Consider the following 21,470-nt stretch of genomic DNA (forward strand, 5'->3'; position numbering starts at 1 on the left):
TCTCTGATTTGGGCTTACAAGTTGCTGTCACCTGGGTGACCCAGACGGAATTGCAGCTCTATGATGATGCTCTTTAGCGGCCTGCTGGGAAATCTTTTTGCTTTGGGGAGTTCTCAGAACAGAACCTCACTCCACCCTGTGCTCTGCAGCTCCCCCACATCCTGGGTGGTGGGGGCTTAGTTCCCAGGCCATGCAGATTCAAGCTGGCACTGGACTCCAGAGAAGCCTGGCTTTAGGAGTCGGCAAGGGATCTGCCCTATGAGCAAGAATTCAATGAGCATCCCTCTCCTCCCTCTGCTCTTCCCTGCACTCTGCTGCCTCCACGACTGCTGCCATTTGCTGCTACTCTCGCTTTAATGAATTCCTTCTTACCTACACTCATCCAACCTGTTCACAAATTCTTTCTCAATAAGAGTCAAAAACCCTCTCCCAGGCTGAGGTCTCACCTAGTGCGCAGGGAGACCACCCTGGACTGGATTGCCCAACAACACTGATGGGCAACAATGGAAGGCAGCATCTCCTCATCCATCCTCATCATGCAGTTATGGAAAGCTGGACACCAAGGGGTTCATGAGCACAGATGGTCTCAGAGCCAGAGGAAGGGCACATCAGGGCCGTGAGGCTGGCGTCCCAACCCTGCCAGTTCCTACCTCTGTGACCTCAGCCAAGTTACTCAGCCTGCATGAGCTTCAGTGGCCAAGGCTCGGCTCACAGCCCTGCTGACCACCCCAGGATCACAAGATCATGTACAGAGTAGCCTGAGGCCGCAGGTCATGGCCCAGAACTAGCATCCCAAACTTCCACTTGAGGACAGATTCAGTTAGTTCAGGTCTCCAGGGTGCTGGCCTGGCGTTGCTCAGAACAGGGTTCATGACATTATGGCAGTGCCTACATCAAAAGCTTTAACGAGCATGTCTTTGACTTTGCCCCTTGTAAAGTGACAATTCTTTTCTGTCCCTGTGAGGCAGCAAAGGGCCCTTGACCACAATAAACTGTCTGACCCACCTCTTCCACTTCAATATAAAATACTTCATTTCTCCATTTGGATCATCTGTTATATAAAAACATGCTTAAAAACTCTCTTGCCTTTGGAAACAGAGTAAACCAGCAGCCTGAGTTTAGAACTGTGGCCCCAGAAACCAACCATTTTTCACCCTAACATACAACCACACAACAATTTAATGGAAGTCGAAGGACACTGGACATTTTTGCACATCCACCAAGACACTGAGAACTACTACACTTGAGACAGCGCCACCGGCAATGGCACTTGGAGTTGCAACTTGTGGGGCACTCAACAAGACAGAAGTTCAAAATATACTCAGTAACTAGATCCTAAATTCCTGTTTTAAAAGGGGAGGACAGGGCATCATTATTTAACACACTGGATTGTCAAAGAGCATCAAGCTCGTAGGAAAGACCCAAACAACACATTATGAGAAAATGCAAACTACAGTGATTTTTCAGAAAAACAACAATTACTGTTTGCAGTCTGGAGTTAAAGGAGCATAGGGTTTTTCCAAGAAGAAAGATGGTTAAGAATGAGACTGGCACAGTCACAATGGTGTCAATTCAGGAGAAATGATCATTGAATTGAACCACATGGAAAGGGCTGCCCAGGAGCACACACTGGCGGGTGGGCGGAGCCAAAGCCCAGTGGCCCTGGAATCCCAGGCCCCCGCCCCAGAGCTGTGCAGACCGGAGTCGCCAGCCGGGCATTTTCACCGCTGTCAGTGTGCTGCCTTTTCTTTATCATTAAACATGCAATTCCTTAGTCAGTTAAAGAACTGCTTCCAGAAGAAGGGCCGTGTAAAAAGAGCAAAGCTGCTCTCTGGGAGGTTAAATCACCTCGATCATTAACATTGGACAATGTTTCCAGCTCTGGAGAATGAACACTGGAAGGGTTGGGACTTTGCCCTGCCCTGGAGGGCTCTGGACAGGTCTGGGGTTGTGCTTAGACTGGCAGCTCTGGGCAGAGGGAGGCAGGGGCAGGGGAGCCCATTTGCCAAGGTACAGAGTGGGCATCACGGGTATGTGGGATGGCTCTGTGGGGGTGAAGGCTGCAGTCCGCTGTGTGGGTTTGAACCTGGACCTGTCCCCGCCATGCCAGGCCTCTGCAGGCCCAGAGACTTGCCCTGGATGGAGGCACACAACACAAGCAGCCCTGGTCCCCGTCCCCTGGGAGAGGCCTGGTTCTCGGAGTGCTCCCCATGCCCGCCTCTCAGCGTCCTCAGGGGCAGGTGGAAGGGGGCTCTATTGCCCACTCCACCCGTCCCTTGACAAGACAGAACACCGAACGCAGCCAGTGAGAGGTGGGGCTGACCCTGGACTCCAGGCTCAGCAGTCTCAGCCAGCTCCCCTCCAGCCCCCCACCCCAGACAAGGTGGGAAGGTTTCAAGAGGATTATTTGCAAACTCCCAGAATATGTCACCAAACCAGGAACAATGGCCTGAGGGTCACTGGCCATGCAGTACGAGTTTCTGGAGCCTCACCCTGGCCTCAGCAGCCTGGCCGAGAGGATGGGGAGGGCAGCGCTTCCGTGCCCTCTGCGACACTGCCCTCCCAAAAGCTCCTGGGCAAGCCCAGCAACTCTCTGGGCCCCACCCACGGGGTCTGTGGAGGCCCCATTCCCTGGGCGCGCACGGTTGAATCCCTGTCCTTGGGGACCAGTTCAGCCTCAGCCTGGCTCCAAATGCGTATCTGAAACCACCAGAGGGCCGAGAGCACTGCCGAAAGCAGAAGCCGTGTCTCTGGGTGTTTCTTCAGGCCGCAGACCTGCGCTGCTGGAAGGGAACACCAAGTGCCCTAGCTGGGGGGGTGGGGATAGAAGGAAGGGTCAAGGCCGGGAGTGGGTCAAGCCACCAACATTTTTTTACCAGGCAGGGACACAAGGATGCCCAGCATTGCAGGAAAGTAATCCTGTTGTTCAACTGGGTTTTAACGTTTTGGTTGGATAAAATAAAGCCCGATTTTTTTCTTAGGCATGGAAAAATGTGGTAAAAGGTTGATCTTTGACCATTCTGTTTCAAATACACTTGTTTATGAGTCAGACAGACTTGGGGTGGAAATGAGTGATGCTAGGTGATTGCTAACAGGCTGAGGACCCAGGTGGAACGACCCCGGCCCAGGGAGAGAGGTGTAGGGCCTGCGCAAAGAGACGACACGCGGAAGGGGAGGAAACGCTGAGGCCCCCCGGACACGAAGGGCAGCAAACGGGTGGTGCTGTCAGGGCAGCTGGGCTGGGCGAGCGGGAGCCCCACCCACTGCGCCTGGGAGCAGAAAGAAAGGGCTTCCTCGGGGAGGGAGGAGGGCAGAGGGGCCCCAGCAGAGGGAACTGCTGACAGATGAAGTTTAGTGAGTGGTACTCAGTTTTCTGTATTTGCCTTCCCAGCGCGGGCCATTGGTCATCTTCCCTGGCTGTACGGTTACTGTGTGTGGCTGAAGGAGGGCAAGGGAAGCATCTGTTGGTGCCACAGTTTTCTTCCCAGGGACTGGCACGTAGCAGTGCTCCATTCGTGATTTTTGAATGAATTGGGCGAATCATTTGAATGAATTGATTTTTAATCAAGAGCTATGATGAGATTTTAATAAAGAATTAGATATTTTTAGGGTAAGAAAATAAGGGCAAATATCATCTGAAAGCACAATTACGTACACGAGTACAGATGCACAAACACACTCCTCTATGTTCACACTTATCCGCCCCTCTCACATCTGCCATCTGGAGATGAGAGAGCAAGCAGTGAGGTGGCTGCAGAGGGTGTCAGAGGGTCAGAACCTGGCCCTTTCCTGGGGGATGGGCTCTCACTGGCTGCACCCAGAGCCTGGCCCACACTGGGCCTGCAGATCAGTGCCAACGGGCAGGCACTCACATGTCCCAGTTACCACTGCTGGACCCATACACACACCGTGATCACACGAGACAAGGCCGGTCACTCTGGTTCACTCCACCACATGGCCCTGGATCAGGGTGACTCCCAAGCCACCCCAGGTGTCGGTATGTGAGAAACAGACTCACTGTAAAACTCCCTCTTGGCTTGCCTTCTGCTACCCCATTCTTCAAGAGCAGGTGTAGACACCAGAGAGGAGGTGAGAAGTGCCCGTTTCTCATGGCTGCCCCATGTGTCCTGACAGCTGCCGAGGATGTAGGGCAGGGACAGAGGTGGAGAGGCGCCATGTGTGCACAGCCAACAGGGGAGGAAGGAGGAAAGGAAACAGAAACCTGAGCATGGTCTGAAGTTGACGTGGGCCCTCTGCGTGAGTAAAGAGCAGCAATGGGCGTGTGGGGGGCATATGGCAGCATAGAGCCCAGCTTCCATGGACGGCCTCTACAGAAGCTTTATTAATCTTTTTTCTATACACATGATTGGGGAGCAGTATAATCAACAGGATGTAATTTTATACCCTGAGTGAAAATATAAATAAATCTGCACTACCTTTAACCAGATACCATCCTAATTTTTACACAGGAAAACATGTATTTAACCTGGTAAAACTCAAGCAATTCCTTTTTCAAGACTCTACCAAGAAGTTGTACATATCAGAAGGCAGAGGCTGTTCCTTCTCATCAGTTCATAGAATCACCTGTCCATAGCTGTCATTTTGAGGGCAGAAAAAAAACAGTGGATTTTTTATTAATGGCTGAAATTGTAAGCAGTGTAAGCCATGTCCACAGAGTAGGGTCACGGGTGGCCAGATGGAGATGTGGTGTGGGGGTGGTCCCATCTGGCTGGTTTGGTTGACATGTCCTCACCAGGTGCCCCTAACTCTCAGCAAACTTAGGGTTCATCACTGTTGTGGTGGCACTCTTGAAGAGGGGGTTATCCTAGAGAAAAAGGCAAACATGACTCAATGCAGGGAGGGGGGAGCCAGGTGGGGTGCTTCCCTGCCCCCCGGCAGAGCTTGCCCACAGCTGTGGACACTCTGAGGACAAGCTGTGGGGGCAGATGCAGAGAGGCTGGGGGGGTGGGAGGTGGACCCACTGCTTGGCCCCTCCCCCAGCCCCCATGGCCCCTCACGTTGTTCCACTGGGACTTGAGCTTCTCCTTCTCGAAGCGCTTATATTCCCTGAGGTCACTCAGGTGGATCAGGGCCTTCCAGATGGCCAGCAGGAGGATGCCGAAGAACACGACCCCCGACACGGTGCCCCCCACGATGGCGGCTATTGGTGGGCCCTTCGGGCACTCTAAAGTGGGGAGGAAGCGCATGTACACAGCGTCAGGCCCTCCCGTGCCCCCACCCTGTGGCTGGCCCAGCAGGGAGGCACAGAGCTGGAAGGGGGCCAGGCCCTGCAGCCCCAAGGGAGATGCACGGTCTACTTCCACCAGGGAAGAAGGCAGGGCCTGGCCTACGAGTGGCCTGGGCAGACCCTGGCCGGACACCTGCCTCCTGGCTCACAGTCACAGCCAGCTGGCACCCCCACTGGCCCGACCACCAAAACCGCCTGAGCCTGAGCCAGTCCTTGGGCAGGACGTGGTACCTGAGGGTGCTCAGCCAGCCTGTGGTGTACAAGAGCGGGCGCTTGCCTGGTGAAGGCATTCTGAGGCAGCCAATGGCAGCAGCCTTGGGATGAGTGGCCGGTGTCCCAGTTCCCCATGGGGCTGCACCAGGTCTCCTCCTGAGGGACGGAGGAGCTCACTCTTGGCGCCCTCCCCCTTCAGGCCTGTGCTCCATCCACCATCCTGGCCTCTCTAGGCAGCTTTATTATTTTCGCAGAGATTGCACAATGTGGCCAAGGCCACACAAAACCGAAAGTGACCCCAACCTGCCCACCAAAGAAACCTCGACAGAACTGTCCTCTCTGGCAGGCCAGAGCCTGTAGCCCTGCAGCACAGGCAGGGAGCTCCCAGCCACGGGGAGACCCGAGCCCAGCCTGCCTTCCTGGGATCCCATCTGGGGAGGCGGAGCTGGGAGCAGGTCTCGGTCCTGCAAGGGCCCTGGGATTGCTGGCTCGTGCCTGGGCTGGTCATCTGAGTGGCCAGGCCTCCCAGCCTCTCTGAGAAGGAAGGGGGTGGGGTGCCGAGTGTTTGCACCATGTGCCACATGCCCCCAAGCACCGCTTGTCTAATGTCCTAAAACCCACCCCACTGTGGGCCTGTTTAAAGACACTGGGCCCCACTCACACCTTGTCATATCACCTGGAGCCCCATCTCGAAGCTGACCTAACCCCCCACACCTGCTAGGGGCCTGTGGGTCTCACACCTGTCACTTATCCCTCCTGATTCTGCTCCATGCCATGCAAGGGTGGTCTCTGCCCATGGCATCCCCACGGCCCCACCCTGGCCTGCTCCCACCATCTTCTTGCCTCACTGCCTGGGGTGTGATGTGGCCTCTCCTGGTCTGCATCTGGCTTTTGAAAATACTCTCTGACAAAGCTGTGAACAGCTTCCTGGTGCATTTGGAAAAAGATTCGCATGCCCCCCAGGACACACAGAGCCTCCGAAGCTCAGCTTCTGGTTCTGTCTGTCCAGGCACTCTCATCCTCTGCTCTCAGCTGCAGCATGGCCCCCTCTGTGAGACCTGACCTCTGACCCTGGGTGTACGCCTGGCCGTGGTCTTTGCCCCTGGAGGACCCTGGCCGCAGCCCCATGCTTTCTCAGACTCTGGTGTTCTGATGTGTTTGTAGGCCAAGTGTGTCCCCACCCCCCTTGGAGCGAGAACCCCATGAAGACAGGGTGGGTGTGTCCATGTCCTTGACCACTACTGGGCCTGGTGTGGAGCAATCTCAAGGACAGACAGGTGAACAGCGTTTGGGCGCCGGGGCTCCTGGGACCCCACCGGCCCTGCAGAGCTGAGATCTGAGTACTCGGATATTCAGAGGCCCGTGAGTAATCCTAGCACGGCTGCCTACGGGCCAGCTCTAGGCACCCGCGGCTCCGAGCCTGGGGCAGCCCTCAAGCGGGAGATGACCAGGCGCCCCTCCTGGTGCGGCACCCTCGCCTCCTCTGCAGGCCCCGGATGAGCCCTGGCCCCTGCCCGCTGGGCTCACCTCGGCTGTCGTCCACCCGGATGAAGTACTTGTCCCTCCCGTTCCGCAGCTCCAGGGCGAAGGTGACCCAGCAGCCCTCCGAGTCGCGCTCCTTGCACGTGCGGCCGTTGCCAAGGGGCTCCTTCTGCAGCGTCAGGCCGCTGCACGCCGCACTGCAGTTCCCAGCCAAGGGGCCCTTGTGGAACTGCAGGCACTCGGCACAGGCGCTGCGGAGGGGCCGGGGAGTGGGCGTGAGCCAGGGCGCGGACCGCTGCGTCGGAAGGGCCTCGCAGGGGCAGCCCGCGCCCCTTTGCTGGGCGCACGTCCCGGCACTCACATGTAGTGGCCGCAGGGCACCGGGCAGCCGGGGCAGGACCAGCAGTGGGGCTGTTGGTAGCCTGTGTCGCATTCACACACGTTGCAGCGGCACCGGCCGCGGCCGCTGCACACGTACCCGTCCTTGTTCACGCAGCCCTGGGTGGAGTTTGCGCACTGGCACGCCGAGCCCTCGAATTCCGGTTTGCACTCGCACTTGCCGCAGTTGCAGCGGCCGCGCTCTGGAAGAGAGGCCGCCGCACTCGCCGCCCGCCCCGCAGCCCTCGCCCCGGGGCACCAGGCCCTCCGCAGCCGTGCCAGACGCGCGTCTGTGCCCTGCACGCCCTCGCCTCCACTCACTTGGGCCCCCGCACACTTGGCCCTCGAAGCGCTCACAGTTGACGTCGTCACACTGGCAGAACTGCCCGAAGATGTGCTTGTTGGGCGTGTCGCTGCTGTGGCACACACACTGCCCGCACACGCAGTCACCCAGCCCAGAGCAGACGAGGGAATTGTTGTCCTTCCGGCAATGTCCTTCCAGCTCCTGGCTGCTGCGGCCTTGCGTCTGACACTCGCAGTTCTTCCCGACGTAGCCAGGGTCACACCTGGGGCGGAGGTTGCAAGGTCAGGCTCCTCCGGGCACCCTGGTTCAGGGCTCCGAACACCTGCCGCCTGGCGCGGCACCTCACCGGCAGATGCCGCACTCCACGGAGCCCTTGCTGCTGCAGAGGCCGCGGTCCTCGCCCGCGTCCCGGCACTGGCACTCGCACTGGGGAAGGGCCTGCACGGTCACCGTGTCCGTGAAGCCCAGTGCTCGGATGACAAACGACTGCTCCTGGATGCACTCCGTGGCCGTGACCTTCACCTGGAAGGTGATCTGTGGCAGGGGGAACAGCAGGGCTCAGGCGCTGCCCAGACGCCGGGGTCGCCGCCCTGCCCTCATCCCCTCACCCCCTGGCCTGGACACAGGGGCTCGGCTGGAATGTCCTGACAGAGTGGGTGTGCCCGTCCTTGGCGCCCAGGCCTGAGGGGCGGCAGCATCTGAAGGAGCCCCAGAGGGGGTGGTTCAGGGTGGGGGAGGGGGAACACATGGCGCCCTCCGGGCTCCTCCAGGACTCCCCAGTCTTCTGGCCTGAACTTAGGGCCCGCTGAGGTGGGCCGGGCGTCTTAGAATACTTTTTATCATACATGCGTTGAAAAGGATTTTAGAGTAACTTTGTAAAGGGTCTGCATTTTCTCCACACATTTTGTCCTTAAGTCCAGTATTCTAAGGTGCCAGAACCCCGCGGGAGGCCCCAGGTCGCGGACATGGAGCTGTCCTCTGACCCTGAACGGAGGGTACAGACCATGCCCAGGAAGGACCCAGGGCGGCAGAGCGGAGTCCGCACGCGCACACTGCGCCTGAAGCGGCCCCGGCACAGCTTCAGGGAGTGTCCTGCCCGCAAGCCCCACGCCCCAAATACCTTCCATGAGCTTCTGCAGGTACCTTAAGCTGGAGCTCAAGGAGCAGGAAGAACAGGAAAGAAGCAGCCACCCGTCGTAAGATCGAATAAATTCCCATGTGCATCACCCAGTATGCGAGAAAGATATTTCAGCAAGTATTCATACCCAACGTTTAGTAAGTAACATATTTGAAGGGATTCCATATTTATATAATTCATATTGTAAAATGCAGTGAAAGTAAGCATTTTGCTGAATATGTATTCATGGCCAGAAAAGGGAAAATTTAATTGTTATGGTCACAGTAAATTTAAATTATTACAGAAATAATTAAATACCTGTTTCTAATAATCTGTGGGGTCTCCCCTTTATATCTTTGCCAAAAAGCAAAACAAAACCATAAAAATTAGGAAACCAAATAAAACCAGAAGTGCAGGGGGAAGAACTCCCTTCTTTGCTGGAGGCGCTGTGTCCAGCATCTGTCCCCAGGGGGCGCTGCCATCCTGGAGGTGGCTCCTTGGACACGAGGGGTGTCTTTTGTGTTTACAAGGAGGATGCCCTATGCCAAGGAGTGTGCCAGGCTTGCCACCTGCCTCTCTCCTGAGCATGTGAGACATGATCTCACACAAGCCACGCCTGACTGCCTCAGAGGATTTTAAAGAAAGAGGACTGGACGGGCCAGAGACACGGGCCCCTGCAGCCTGCCAATCCCAGTGCTAGCCCATCTGCCTTGGTGCACTCCTTCCAACTGTCACGGGAGAGGACCTTCTGGAGGGCTGGGATGGGACCTCACCGGGACGTTGATCTGGACGCCATCACAGTCTCCTCTGGGCTGGTCTGCCCGTGACACTCCATTGCTGCAGAAGGAGTCATAGGTGACCTTCAGGGTGTCAGGGAGGGTGCTGTGGTCCAGAAAGACCCTGGAGGAGAGTTTCTGTGGGCAAAGAGGGGCTTCCCATTGGAGAGGGCCATCCTGCTGCCCGGCCCTTCCCTCCGAGGGCTTGGATGGCTCTCCATTTCTCATCTTCCCCTCTGCCCACGTGCCCACGGACCTGGGTAGGCACCAGGTCCTGCACCCTGAGCAGGCAGTGGTGGGGTTACCAATGCCAGGGCCCCCCCAAGACAGACCAGTGAGGGGATAGACATGCAGATGGACCCTGCCTGTGAGGATGGGGGCTTGACAGTCCCACCCACTCCTGAATGCCCAGTGCCAGCTCAAGAAGGGGCTAAAAACTGTTTAACTGAACAAGAGTGAGATAAACAGAGACAGACAGACAGAAGTGAATGAGCCAGTGACGAGGGCATTATTGGTGCAAAGACAGATGCACCTATGGGCAGCGGCTGGAGCTCTGGGGAGCCTGCTTTGGGAGTTTAGGGCTCCGAGGGTGTGAGAAGCTAACTGAACCTCCTCAATGGGCTCTAACTTAATTCAGTCTTGATAACAACATTTATCTGGTGCTCTCACTGTGCTGTACTCAGTGTGGCCCTGGGACCTTTGGCCTAGAAGAAGGGCTGGTGCTCATGTTTCAGGGAAGGTACGGGTGAGGATCTGGTGTGGCACATACCAAGCCAGTCACCAGAGAGGACACAGCTGGCCTGGAAGTGCCAGGGTCAGTCTATCCAGAAGGTCTCAGGGTGGCCCACAGGAGGCAGGGCTCTCCTCTCCAGACCCCCTTCTGTTGACCTGCAGCCCGGAAGGCATCTCTGCTGACACCCTAGGGTCCCCACTGAGCACCCAGGGGACTCACATTGTAGGCATTCTTAATGAGCTGCACCACATTGCTGGAGTCATCCGACAGCTCCCCGACAGCCGACTTGGGGATGATCTCGGTGAGTTTCTGTCAGACCAGAGGACAGGTGAGTCACAGCAGGAACTCTGGGGCCACAGTTCTATAACATCCCAGAGGTTCCTTCTCATCATAAAATGCGTACATTATACCCGACCCCTTACTGTTTAGTTAAGGCAGTGCGCAGTCAGTGGTAAAGTTTAACAACTGGCTGTCAGGAAGAGAAAGCTCTGGGTTGTAGTGTTTGCTCATTTCCTTAGTATAAAGAAAGACTCCACTGTGGCTGATTTCAAGCTCTTGACATCACCAAACACACAGCGGGGAAGAGATGTGCCTGGCCACGATTAGTATCTCTACCACCAGCGAAATGGGCACAAACAACTGCACAGGTAATTGTAAAGTGCACCAGAACCATCAGGAAGGGATGAGTTCTGAGCATTTTAATGAGTTGATAAAATTTAATTCTAATGACTCTGTTAAGCCACAGTGTGACAATCGGCTCTGGCAGGTCAGTGTTTGCTGGTCCAATGATGGCCCCAGGCATGTGCACCTGTAAAGTGCACAGGCCTGTGCCTGCCTCCGGGTCATTTGAGTCCCGCTCCCCGACACCTTAGCCCCAGCATCATGCCATCTTCCGTGGGAGATCACACCATCACTTCACCGTACAGACTGATGGTTGTGTCACTTCCCTGCCCCAAACCCTTCTGTGATTCCCTGAAATGGGGTCCAGTTACCCCACAGGCTCATGGGGACCATTGCAGCCTGGCCACCAATCCCTTCTTCTCTCCACTGCCCTCTCCCCTCTGCCCCGGCCATGGGACGCCACCACGGCTGGGGGAGCTGGGCTCTCCCACAAGCGGCCCTGTCCTGTCCACCTAATCTCCCCCTGGTGCAGAAACACCAAGGAGGGTCCAGCATGTACTGTCCTTACAGGTGATGGGTGGCCTTCACGCCTCTCACCCAGAAGCCCTGTGAATGGGAGTCAAGAAACAGGCTTAGAAGGGCCTGTGACCTGCCCAGAGCATTGTCCATGCTAGCGGGGGACAGGGTTTGGGGTTCAGGTCTCCTGTCCCCAGCTTCTACCGCATCACCGCCTTGTCTCCTGGAACACGAGTTTTTCTTCTAAAAGCATGTTACTGGGATCTGCTATCACATGGTGAGGAGGGGGTCACCTTGTCTCAGAATACGGCCAGGGCCACGGTGGCTCTGACGCCCTGACCTGCTGGTGCTCATGCAGCGAATGTGGTGGGCAGTCTTTGAGCCTGTGATGCCATCTGCCTGCCCCGCACGGAGCCCCTGCCCCTGGGGGTTGGCTCCAGCCGTCCCACCCAGGGGTCTCCTGGACATGTTCCCTCCCCCTCACCGTGTCCCCTGCAGGGTCCTGTCCCTGCTCCAGAGTCTGGGAAAACTGACAGCAGGCATTGCTGGTCTCACTCTTGGCTCCCCACGCGCCCCAGGCAGAGGTGACAGCAGAAGGCTGGACCCAGGGGGAGGCACCAGCCCATCTGAGCTGCTGGTGCCCCTCACGCTCGCTCGGCCACAGCAAATGATGGCCCAACACAGCAAGTAAAACACAAACACAACAACTGAAAAGAGGGGAGGAGGGATGGAAGGGAAACGGCCCAAACCGGAGAGCCTGCAGGATTTCATCTGCAGAAGAACTGAGTAGGAACCGTGATTCACTAAATTCAGGACAGACCCAGGGTTCCTGAGGCAGAGAAGAGGAAGGGTCTTTGCACCTGAAGTGTTGGCCGCTGCGGGGAGAGCGCTGGCTGGGGGCTGCTCTCAACTGGTTATTGGGTGGCTTCCTTGAGGACCCCACAAAGCCTTGGCTTAAGGCTTAAGGTTCATGACCTTTCCTGAATAGATCTTATACTTGATAAAAAGTGCCTACATTCAAACGTATATAACTACAAAACAAAATTTCCTTAAACAGAAGGATTGAATCTGCAGACCGGAAAGAGTTGCTAGTTGTAGCAAAAGTGGAAACATTGTGACAAACCCTGAGACACCTGCTGTTAATGCCACTGAAATTCATCAACAGGGTGAGAGACCTAAATGTGTCCTGCAAAGGCCTCGGGCTCCTCAGCAGCAGTGCTCAGGCCCGGGAGCGGTGGCCTGGCACTAAGCACGCAGAAACCGGCGCCGCCCCCGGGGACCCAGACGTCACTGTCCGGCTGGAACGCCCATGCCCACTCCTGGCCTCCCGGCTGCACTGACCTCATAGGTCTGCACCATCCCCTTGGTCACAGCAAAGATGGGCTGTATGTTGCTTTCGGCCAGCTTGTGCGCCAGCTGGCCCACCGACGGGTAGTCCTGTGGAGGAGATGCCAGTCAGCTGATCCCTGAGGCCGGGGTCAAGCCGTGCAGGCCATCATCTGCTCCCACCCAGCAGGAGCACCTGCTGCAGCCCAGGGGCTTAGCCCTGTGCGTGTCGTCGGTGGGGCCTTTCTGAACAATGTTGACAAATGAATAAAGTAATGGGATCATGGCGGAAACTGAAGTACTGACGTACAGTCAAAAATATGGGAAGCTGTGATGTGCCCTTCATTGGTGCACTAAAAGAAATCTGGTGGCGAGTAGCTGCTCCCAGATGTTCACAGTGGAGATGGGGGCGAACAGTGTTTCAAGGGCTCCACGCTTGTGGGGTGCTGGGGAGACACCTCTGGCTCCCACTGGGCACTGCCCAGCCCCAGGCACCTACTTTCTTCACTGAAGGACACACTCAATATCAGGCAGAGGCTCACTGGGACTCCAGGTGTCACTTTCTTCCTGTTCACCTTCAAGGACCCCTGAGCTCTACCCACAGCACTCCTGCCAAGTCTGAGGCTCCAGGCAGGGAACCCCACTCATGCGTCGCTCAGGCCCTCGGCAATGCCTGAATTTCAGCACTTGGGGTGCAGGGCGTCCTTCCACCACAGGCTGGGGCAAGCCCCCATGAAAGGAGAGGTGTGGAGGCCCACAACTGCACCCCCAAACCAGAGATGTCTGATCTCTGTGTGCCCCCAGAGTGCCTCCAGCTGGAGGGAGGGAACTCTCCTACGGGAGCTCAGCTGGAGGCGTGAGCCCCTTCTGGTCCTTGACCTCCAGCCCTGGGGCAGAGCCACAAACCCTCCTCCCAAGTTCCCTGTGCAGACCATGCCCCTCCCAGGACACAGGGTGTGGGGGTACGCACAAATTCGTTGCTGCTTTTGTACATGTTATCCTCCAGGTGGCAGCGGCCATCATTGGGGGTCAGGATGGCGCCCAGTTTCCCATCACCCGCAAAGTGGAAGCCGTCATCTGTGGCGAACACCAGCAGCCGTGTGACGTTGCGCCAGCCGATTTCCTCCTAAGATGAAGATGGTGGGTTGCTGCCTCGGTTTTCCCAGCGGAGCCCTTGCAGCGACAAGGAGAGGTGAGGTAAAGCTCCTCCAAAACCCCAGAGTACGGCGGCCTCGAGGCTGGCGCTGTGCCGCCCCCGCTCTGTGGTGTCCCAGGACAGGAGGATCTGGGTCAGGACCCAATCAGGGGCCGGCTCCTCGATTCGGGGCCCCCACACCTAGCCCAGATTCCGGCACCCAGGGGCACTCCAGAAATGTCTGTGGGATGACAGCTTCCCTTAAGTGTGTGGGACACAGGAGGGGATGGGGGTTGAAATACGTTTAAATTTAAGAAATGTGTCCTCTGTGACCCATTCAGTTCAAACCTGGGACTCAAGGAAATATTCCCGAGAAAGTAAAGAAAATACTCGTAGAAATGTGTATTACGATGCAAAAATATTGCAAACACAAAGGCGAAGAACCTATGTGGACATGGCAACAGGGGACAGGTGGGCAGGGGACATTGGCACACGTGTCCTCAGCTGTGGCTCACAGAAAACAAAGCATGTGTCGCTAGTACAGCACGTCTGGGGACCCGCAGAGTAGCTGGGAGACTGGAACCTGGCAACGGTGGCTGGACTGTGGAGCAGAGTGGCAGGTCAGGGGGACATTGCTTATTTGCATCATAAATGCAGCGGGTGGGGCAGAACCAGACAGGGCCACTCGGGCGAGGGGTCAGCAAGAGGCACAGGTGGAAGGCACTGGGTTGAGGGATAGGCCACACACTGCCGCTGAGACCTCGTAACGTGGGAGAGCCCCCTCTTCCCTGAGGGGCACTGGGGTGGCTGTGAATCTGCCAGGGCCTGGCTGCTCAGCGGTCTTGCCTTACAAGATCATTTGCTTATATTTAGGCTTCAGAAGGTTTGCCCAGGATCCCAGTTAGTAGTGAAATCTGTGACCTTTACCATCCCAAACCCAGGCTGGTGGACCTTGCTCAAGTCCTGAAGGCCAGCCAGTGCAAATGGCCTGTGGCCAGGGATGGAGGCCCCCAGGTCTGGGGAGACTGGGGGGCCAGACCAGGACAGGCCTTACCGGGCACGCGGCAACTTGCATCATGGCATCCAGCCCACCCTCAGGGGCGTCCAGGTTTCCAGAAATCAGCTGCTTGCCAACCTCTGTCTGGAACTGGCTGGAGTTGTCAGTGAGCTTCAGCACGTGGCGGAAGGTAAATGGGGGCTGGCATTCCTTCTCCTTGTTGGGGCACGGGTTCCTCAGCTTCTCGGGGTGTGTGTTGACGAAGGGGAGCACTGTCTTGTCCACAAAAGACCCAAAGCCTGGAGGGGCAGTGGGATGAGGGGGGTGGGGGCCGAGGCAATAGGCAGCTAGTAAGCCTTGGCCTCCCTACCTTGCACCAGGGCGGGAGAGAGCAGGATGGTGGTATGTGTGGGGAGGGTGTGTGCACACGTGCAGTGGTGTACATGTGTGTGCATGGGTGTGTGAGCACCTGCTCCTGGGTCTCAGTGTGTGCACATGCATGCCTGCACATGGAGACAGCAGCTCGGCAGGGGGCAGAGGGCACAGGGACACGCTGCCTTGTCCCTGGCCGGCGTGTGTGTCTGAGACTGCACTTTGGGAGCGAGCCAGCGCTCGCCAGGCCCGGCAGCTGGGGCCTTGTGGTTGCTGTGATAACTTCTTCAATAGTATGATTCCTGTGCAGCCCACGTGCTCTTGTGGTCTTTAAGTTTTTAGTAAGTAGCACTGTAGAACTTTGTCTTTTAAGCATATCAGAGCACAAACAAAAGAAGAAGGAGGAGAGGAAAGGGAGTGAGGTGCTGATGGCGTTGAAGGTGCTGGGGGGGCCGGCGCCCCAGCGAAGCCACGTGAGGACGCCCCCATGCCCTCCCCTGGCACATGGGTGCATGGAGGCATATGGACAGCGGGGCTGGCTGGGGTTTGGGGACGGGGCCGTGAGGGCCACCTCACCAATGCGGCCGGACTCGGTGATTTCGTTGAGTGCCCGGAGTAGGTCGCCTCCCAGCTTCTTGACGTTGATGAGGTCGTCAAGCATGGAGTAGGAGAGGTCCATCAGGTAGTACAGGTCGATGGGGTAGCCCTTGGCCCGCCGGAAGGTCACGTTGAAGGTAGCTGCCTGACCTGCCAGCAGAGACGGGGGGAGTGAGGCCACGTTGGGGGCACGGATGCACCCTCAGGTCTTGAAATGCTCTCACCTCCCCCCTTTTCCAAGGCCTGCAGTCAAGACACAGCATACCTGGGTAGATTCAAATTCCCGAAAAAGAACACACCCTCTCAGATAGAAAACGGAGGTGCTTGTACCAGAGTCCTTGCTCCTTGGTGCTGCTGAAATCCGGTCTACCTGGGTCTGCCCAACAAGCCCGTCCCGTGGCAGGCCACCAAGCAAGTCTGCCCTGGCAGGGTCCCCGTCTCGTGAGGCCCCATCTCTGTCACACACCCCGGGGCCTGCTTTTCACCGTCCTAACCACAACCTGGAGTCACCTGATGATTTGCTGATCTGTCCCGACAGGCAGCCCGTGTCCCAGCCCCAGGACGGTGCCTGGCACATAGTAGGCGCTCAGCAAACAGGCAACGAGTAGCTGAATGAGCGAGTGTGGGAGGGCTGAGCCAAAGCCCCTCGGCCGGCCCACCCTGCCAGCCTGCAGCACCCGGCTGGGTGCCCCCCATCCTGCCCAGGCCTGTCCACCATGTTGCCTTGCTCCTGCCACCACAGCCACCTTCCTGAAGGCTTCTTGGCGTGCTTGCAGGGAGCTGCGTCCCGACCCAGGATCAGGTCAGCTTGGCAACACGGATTTAAATGGTCACTCGGGTTCCTGGCTACAGGACTTATCAGAGCCTTTTTTCTGCCAAGAATGCCTGGCCTTCTGAGAGTGGGACAGAGTAGTGTTTTCAGGTGGTTTGTGCTCCTTAAAAAGGACACAGAAGGAACCCAGGGCTAAGAGCGAGACCAGGCACCCGGCCCCAGACGATGGGCGTTGGGGCATCCTCCTTCGGGTGGGGATGAAGGGCCGTGGGGGAGCCAAGGCTTCGTTCTCGAGGTTCCCAGCGGTCCGCGGGCCTCACCCGGCCGGCCCCTGGCCCCAGAGCGCCCGCACGCAGGCAGGCAGGCAAGCTCCCCACCAGAGGAGGCCAGGCCTACCTGGTCTCAGGGAGAGCATCACTTTCTGTGGGCACAGCTGCTTCTGAGCCCCGTGTCTGTCCTCGTGGGCCTCAGCGAGGCTCTGCGGCTCCATGATGTCGTCAGCCGCGCAGCCCTTGCTCTGCAGCTGCTTCCGGGTGTCGCAGCGAACAGAATTGGGCTCCCCTGGCCCAGTGAAGTTCTGGGGGGTCCGGAGGAGACAGAAAAAATGTGGGGGGCCACACTGTGGCTGCCACTCAAGACTGACCCTGAGATGGGTTGAGGAGGCTGACCTCTCGTTTGCACTCAGGGTTCAAGGCAGATATCCCCGCGGGACCAGCTGCCAGGAAGACCCCTGTCCCCACATGGCCTCTCCAGGAGGCCCCCCAGGTCATACTGAGCCTGGGAACCAGCGGTTGCCTCCCCACGGCCTCTGGCAGCAGAAACAACTCACAAGTCTGCAGCCAGAATAACAAACCCCGGGGAGCCCTCAGTGGGCCGGGAGCCCCAGTACTCAGGCCGAGGCTCTGGGCCAGAGGGGCGCATGGGGTCCTGGGTCCATGGTGACCAGGTTGGCCCCATGAAGTCCCCCCAATGAGGTTTGGAGAGCGAAGAAGCCCCCTCCCGGGAGTCCTGAGGCTGGGCCCCAGGCTCCTGCATCCAGGGGAGGGCACGCCAAGGAGAGCCACTCAGAAGCATGCACATCTCTTTGCTTCCTCTCCCAGGAGCAGCCTTGGGAAGAGGCTGGGGGGCGTGGGGCACAGGGCCAGCACCTCCTGACTCGGGCTGGAACCCTACTGATGTGTCAAGTGCTTGAGAAATAAAATTAACAGAACTGGAGGGGAAAAAACCCCTGAAATGTAATCCACACAGATTGTCAAACGAATACAATAAGCTTGAGAAAGGAGGGGAGGGGGCCAGTCCATGCCCTGCACCCTCCGCCACCTGCTGTGGCCACACGCCAGCCAGAGGAGGGGATACCAGTCCTGTCCCCTCCAAGGGTGCTCACCCGGTGACTCTTAAAGCACTTTCTGTTTGTGGCAGGACCGAGAAAATGAGGGAACACGTTGTGCATGCTGAGAGCCAAGCTTCTCATGGAGCGGAGCCAGGAAGCCCCTCCGAGAGATGTCTGATTCCGTGGCCGGGCCATGAAGCTATTCACAGGCCTGGAGTGTGTTCTTATCTCATAGAGGAGGGAGGAAAGCGTGCGAGAAGATGTGGTGGCCACACCGACAGGACACAGAGACAGCCTGGGGGGGGGGACTCCCGGGGGGCACCTCTGGAACACTTGAGCATCAAAATGACAAAACAATAGTGAGAAGCTACTGAATAAAATAAAAATCTATGGGTCTATAGAGGAGGAGGGAGGGACAGATGCCGGCTCTCCTCACCCTGGAGACCAGCAGGCATGGAGGGCCCGGAGCAGGGCCCTTCGCATCCCTGCAGTAGCAGCAGATTCCTGCATGGATCAGCAGCAGGTGCCCAAGCCAGTGGGGGTAAGCTCCACCACAGCAGGATGCTTGCCGGCCTCTGCCACAAATGACTACTAATGGCAAAGGGGATCCCATGGGATCCGGGTGGAGGAGGCTGGCAGATGCCACCTCACAGGACAGCGCCAAGGGGCATCACCAGACTAGACACAGTGACGGTGTGCCCAGAGCCGTGCCCTGAAAAATGGGCATCCTGGATTCCTCCCAAAGGTCAAGAACACGAAAGACAAGGAAACCTGGGCGGGGACAGGGGTGGGGGGCTCCAGATTCAGGGAGACTGAAGGAAGGAGACATCGGAACGTGGCAGGTGAGCCTGGATCATATCAACCAGGAAAATGCCATCAGAGACTTGATGGGACACTCGGCAACCTGCATGCGGCCTGCAGATGTGAGTGGGGCACGGTCCGCGTTCAGGCCGTCTTCCACAGAGTGGGATGCTTCTGTAAGGGAGTCTGGTTCTTAAGAACAGCCCTTGAAATATTAAGGGATGAGGGCCTTTGTGTCTGCCACCTACTCTTAAGTGGTTGAGAAAAGTAATGTGTGTGCATGTGTATTTCCAAACAGGCCTGCAGGGTCAGGATCTGAGGATGAGGGCCCCCAGGGCAGGGGTCTCTCCGGGAGCTTGGTGGACCTGGGAGGGGCCGCTAGCAGGGACCGAGGAGTCAGCCTGTGCCCTGGTGGGCCTGTGCCTCTCTTTCCAGGAGCTTCACACACAAGACATGAAAATCCCTAAGGCAACAGTGCTTTTCCCATCAGTCCTACACAGAGGACCAGGGCCTGGGGGACACTCCCTGCAGGAGGGACTTGCCGCCAGTGGCACACAGTCCATTGAGGTCCAGTGGGGAACGTCCCCACCCCTTATGTGTTGTGAAAGCTGACCTGCCTTTCACTTCCCCATGGGCCCTGGGGCTGCCCTCCTGACAGCGTGTCCTCTGGTCCCTGATCCGGGCACCTGCCACGCCCCAGCACGTGGCCTTGGGCATGCCCTGAGGCAGCTGTGCCTGTGTGTCTGTCTGCTGAGACAGTCCCATGCCCCTGGCTGCTCTGGACCCACTGGGAGACCGAGCAGTGGTGCTCGAAGCACCAGCAGGTGCACAGGCAAAGGGGCGCAGCGCTGGAGTGGGAAGGCAGGCAGGGTGCACTGGCAGAACCCCAGGGAGGTGGTGCCATCCAGTGCAGCTCTTACCGGCATCTGGCACCAGGCGCAGCCAGGCCCTGACAGGACGCAGTCCCGGCAGGTGTTAGCCTTGTATTTGGTGCACTCCTGGGAGAGGCCTGGGGGAGATGACAGGGCTCAGTGGGCAGTGGGGCAGAGGACCCCAGGAGGACCAGGAGGGGTGGGAGGGGCACTCCAAGGGGAGAGGCCTTCATCAGTCCTGCACAGAGGGACAGGGCCTGGGGAGACCCAAGCCTGCTTCTGGGACCTGCTCCCAGTGGCACACAGTGTGTCCCAAGCCACCCCGGGAACTCAGACCAGGAGGACGGGAGCAGGACCCCCTTCCTGCTGGGGTGTGACGAGCGAGCACCTCCGCAGAACTCACCGGACCTGAAGCAGAGCAGAGCCGCCAGGGTGAGCCACAGGGCACTCAGCCACGGCATGTCCTGTGGAGGGAAGGGGTGCCGGTGGTGAGGGCTCAGACCCCAGACTCTAGGGTGGGCCACCCACTGCGCCCTCTGGGCCAGCCTGGAGAGAGCAGAAGGCCTGTCCCTGGAGGGGTGCTAGCTGCAGGCCGGCTGGGACGGGGTGACCACGTGCAGAGCCCACCCGGCCTCCAGGGGTGAGTCGGGGGGAGCTGTGCCAGGCACACATGCGTGCACACACCACACATACCATGTCACACACATGGTGCTGCCCCATCTGAGGGCTGCAGCATCAGGCGCCCCAAGTCCCCAGGGAATTGAGCATTGACTGGGAGCAGAGACTCAGTTAGCCCTAGCCTCCTGGCGAGGGCAGAACCAGGACTAGGAGGACACGCGAACCTGAGCTCCCACCAGGTGCCAGAACCAGCGGCCACCTGCTCAGACTCAGGGTGAGCTTGGCTGTGCAGGGTCAATGCCCGCTTTGTCCAAGGCCACCAGCTCTGGGTGACCATTATGTTGTTTTTCCTGATGCGCATTGCTGTCATCAGAGACGCGCCTGGGGTAGGGCATGGACAGGAGCTCAGCACAGTGGCTGCCTCGATGCCACTGGATGTCCTGGCTCAAAGGCAGAGTCAGGGTCATGGAGGCGGGGTGGGAGGCCTTGGCCTTCTGGTGCTGTTTCTGGTCCCAGGCAGAGGCAGTGCCTTCTAAGCCTCCCCCCATGCTGAGATGCTACTGCCACGCCAGCGCCCCAGTCAGCCCAGGCTGGGCCCGAGCAGCGATGCCCTCCCAGGGTAGCCCCTGCCTGAGAACCAGAGCCGGCTGTGGACTTGTCATCTGACACCCGAGAGGCAGTGAACAAGGAAGCCAGCACCCCAGAGGCAGCACGCAGGAGGGGCCAGCATTTCCTCAGAAACACGGTCAGCATGCTTACCCTGAGGATTCCGAATGCCGCCCCTCCCCAGCGTGGACCCTCTGGCAGCGGCCCCACCCTCAGCCTGTTTGAGGTGGGCTGGTCCCTGCCTGGTCCCGGCTGGGGGCAGTGGGGCTCTGGGTTCACCCAGCAGGTGGGCCCCGCCTCGCCTTCCCGCTCCCTGCCTCTGCACTGGGGCTCTGAGTGGAGGAGGACCAGCCAGGGGCTCCCACGGAGGGTCTGGTGCTTAGAGGCCTTGCCCAGCCCCAGTTCCTGTCTTTCTGGAGGTGATCCTGCTCCCTGGTCCCCACCAAGATTATAAATGGACCCAGAAATGTTAAAACAGGACACTTGTTCCTTCCTGTTCAGGTCAAAAGCAGAACTCAGGCCCAACTCAGGCTTCCTAGGTCCCTGGAGCGAGGGGGCGGGTCCGGTTCACTCCAGGCCCCACATCTGTGGAAGCCCCTGTGTCACCTTGTCGTGGGCCCTGGGGCTCAGGCTGACGCTGGCTGTGGCCAGCTCTC

The 21,470-nt window shown here is 58.2% G+C and overlaps 1 protein-coding gene across 2 annotated transcripts in view; it reads right to left on the reverse strand.

The window, feature by feature from the left end:
- Positions 1–4,313: 4,313 nt before the first annotated feature.
- The window catches only part of ITGB2 (integrin subunit beta 2), a 38,819-nt gene continuing 21,662 nt past the window's right edge, over positions 4,314–21,470 (reverse strand). For both annotated transcript variants that reach the window (XM_057505356.1, XM_036912077.2), the window contains exons 2-16: positions 19,994–20,054; positions 19,639–19,727; positions 16,984–17,164; positions 15,795–15,965; positions 14,904–15,145; positions 13,685–13,840; positions 12,730–12,825; positions 10,471–10,560; positions 9,516–9,656; positions 7,972–8,159; positions 7,643–7,887; positions 7,305–7,524; positions 6,989–7,194; positions 5,019–5,185; positions 4,314–4,825 (exon numbers count right to left, since the gene is read on the reverse strand). In XM_057505356.1, coding sequence (XP_057361339.1) covers positions 4,763–4,825; positions 5,019–5,185; positions 6,989–7,194; positions 7,305–7,524; positions 7,643–7,887; positions 7,972–8,159; positions 9,516–9,656; positions 10,471–10,560; positions 12,730–12,825; positions 13,685–13,840; positions 14,904–15,145; positions 15,795–15,965; positions 16,984–17,164; positions 19,639–19,727; positions 19,994–20,051 — 2,313 coding nt within the window. In that variant the 5' untranslated portion in view covers positions 20,052–20,054 and the 3' untranslated portion in view covers positions 4,314–4,762. The remainder of the gene's footprint in view (positions 4,826–5,018; positions 5,186–6,988; positions 7,195–7,304; positions 7,525–7,642; positions 7,888–7,971; positions 8,160–9,515; positions 9,657–10,470; positions 10,561–12,729; positions 12,826–13,684; positions 13,841–14,903; positions 15,146–15,794; positions 15,966–16,983; positions 17,165–19,638; positions 19,728–19,993; positions 20,055–21,470) is intronic.

This window comes from Manis pentadactyla, chromosome 1, assembly GCF_030020395.1.
Source record: "Manis pentadactyla isolate mManPen7 chromosome 1, mManPen7.hap1, whole genome shotgun sequence".
Classification (NCBI taxonomy): Eukaryota; Metazoa; Chordata; class Mammalia; order Pholidota; family Manidae; genus Manis; species Manis pentadactyla.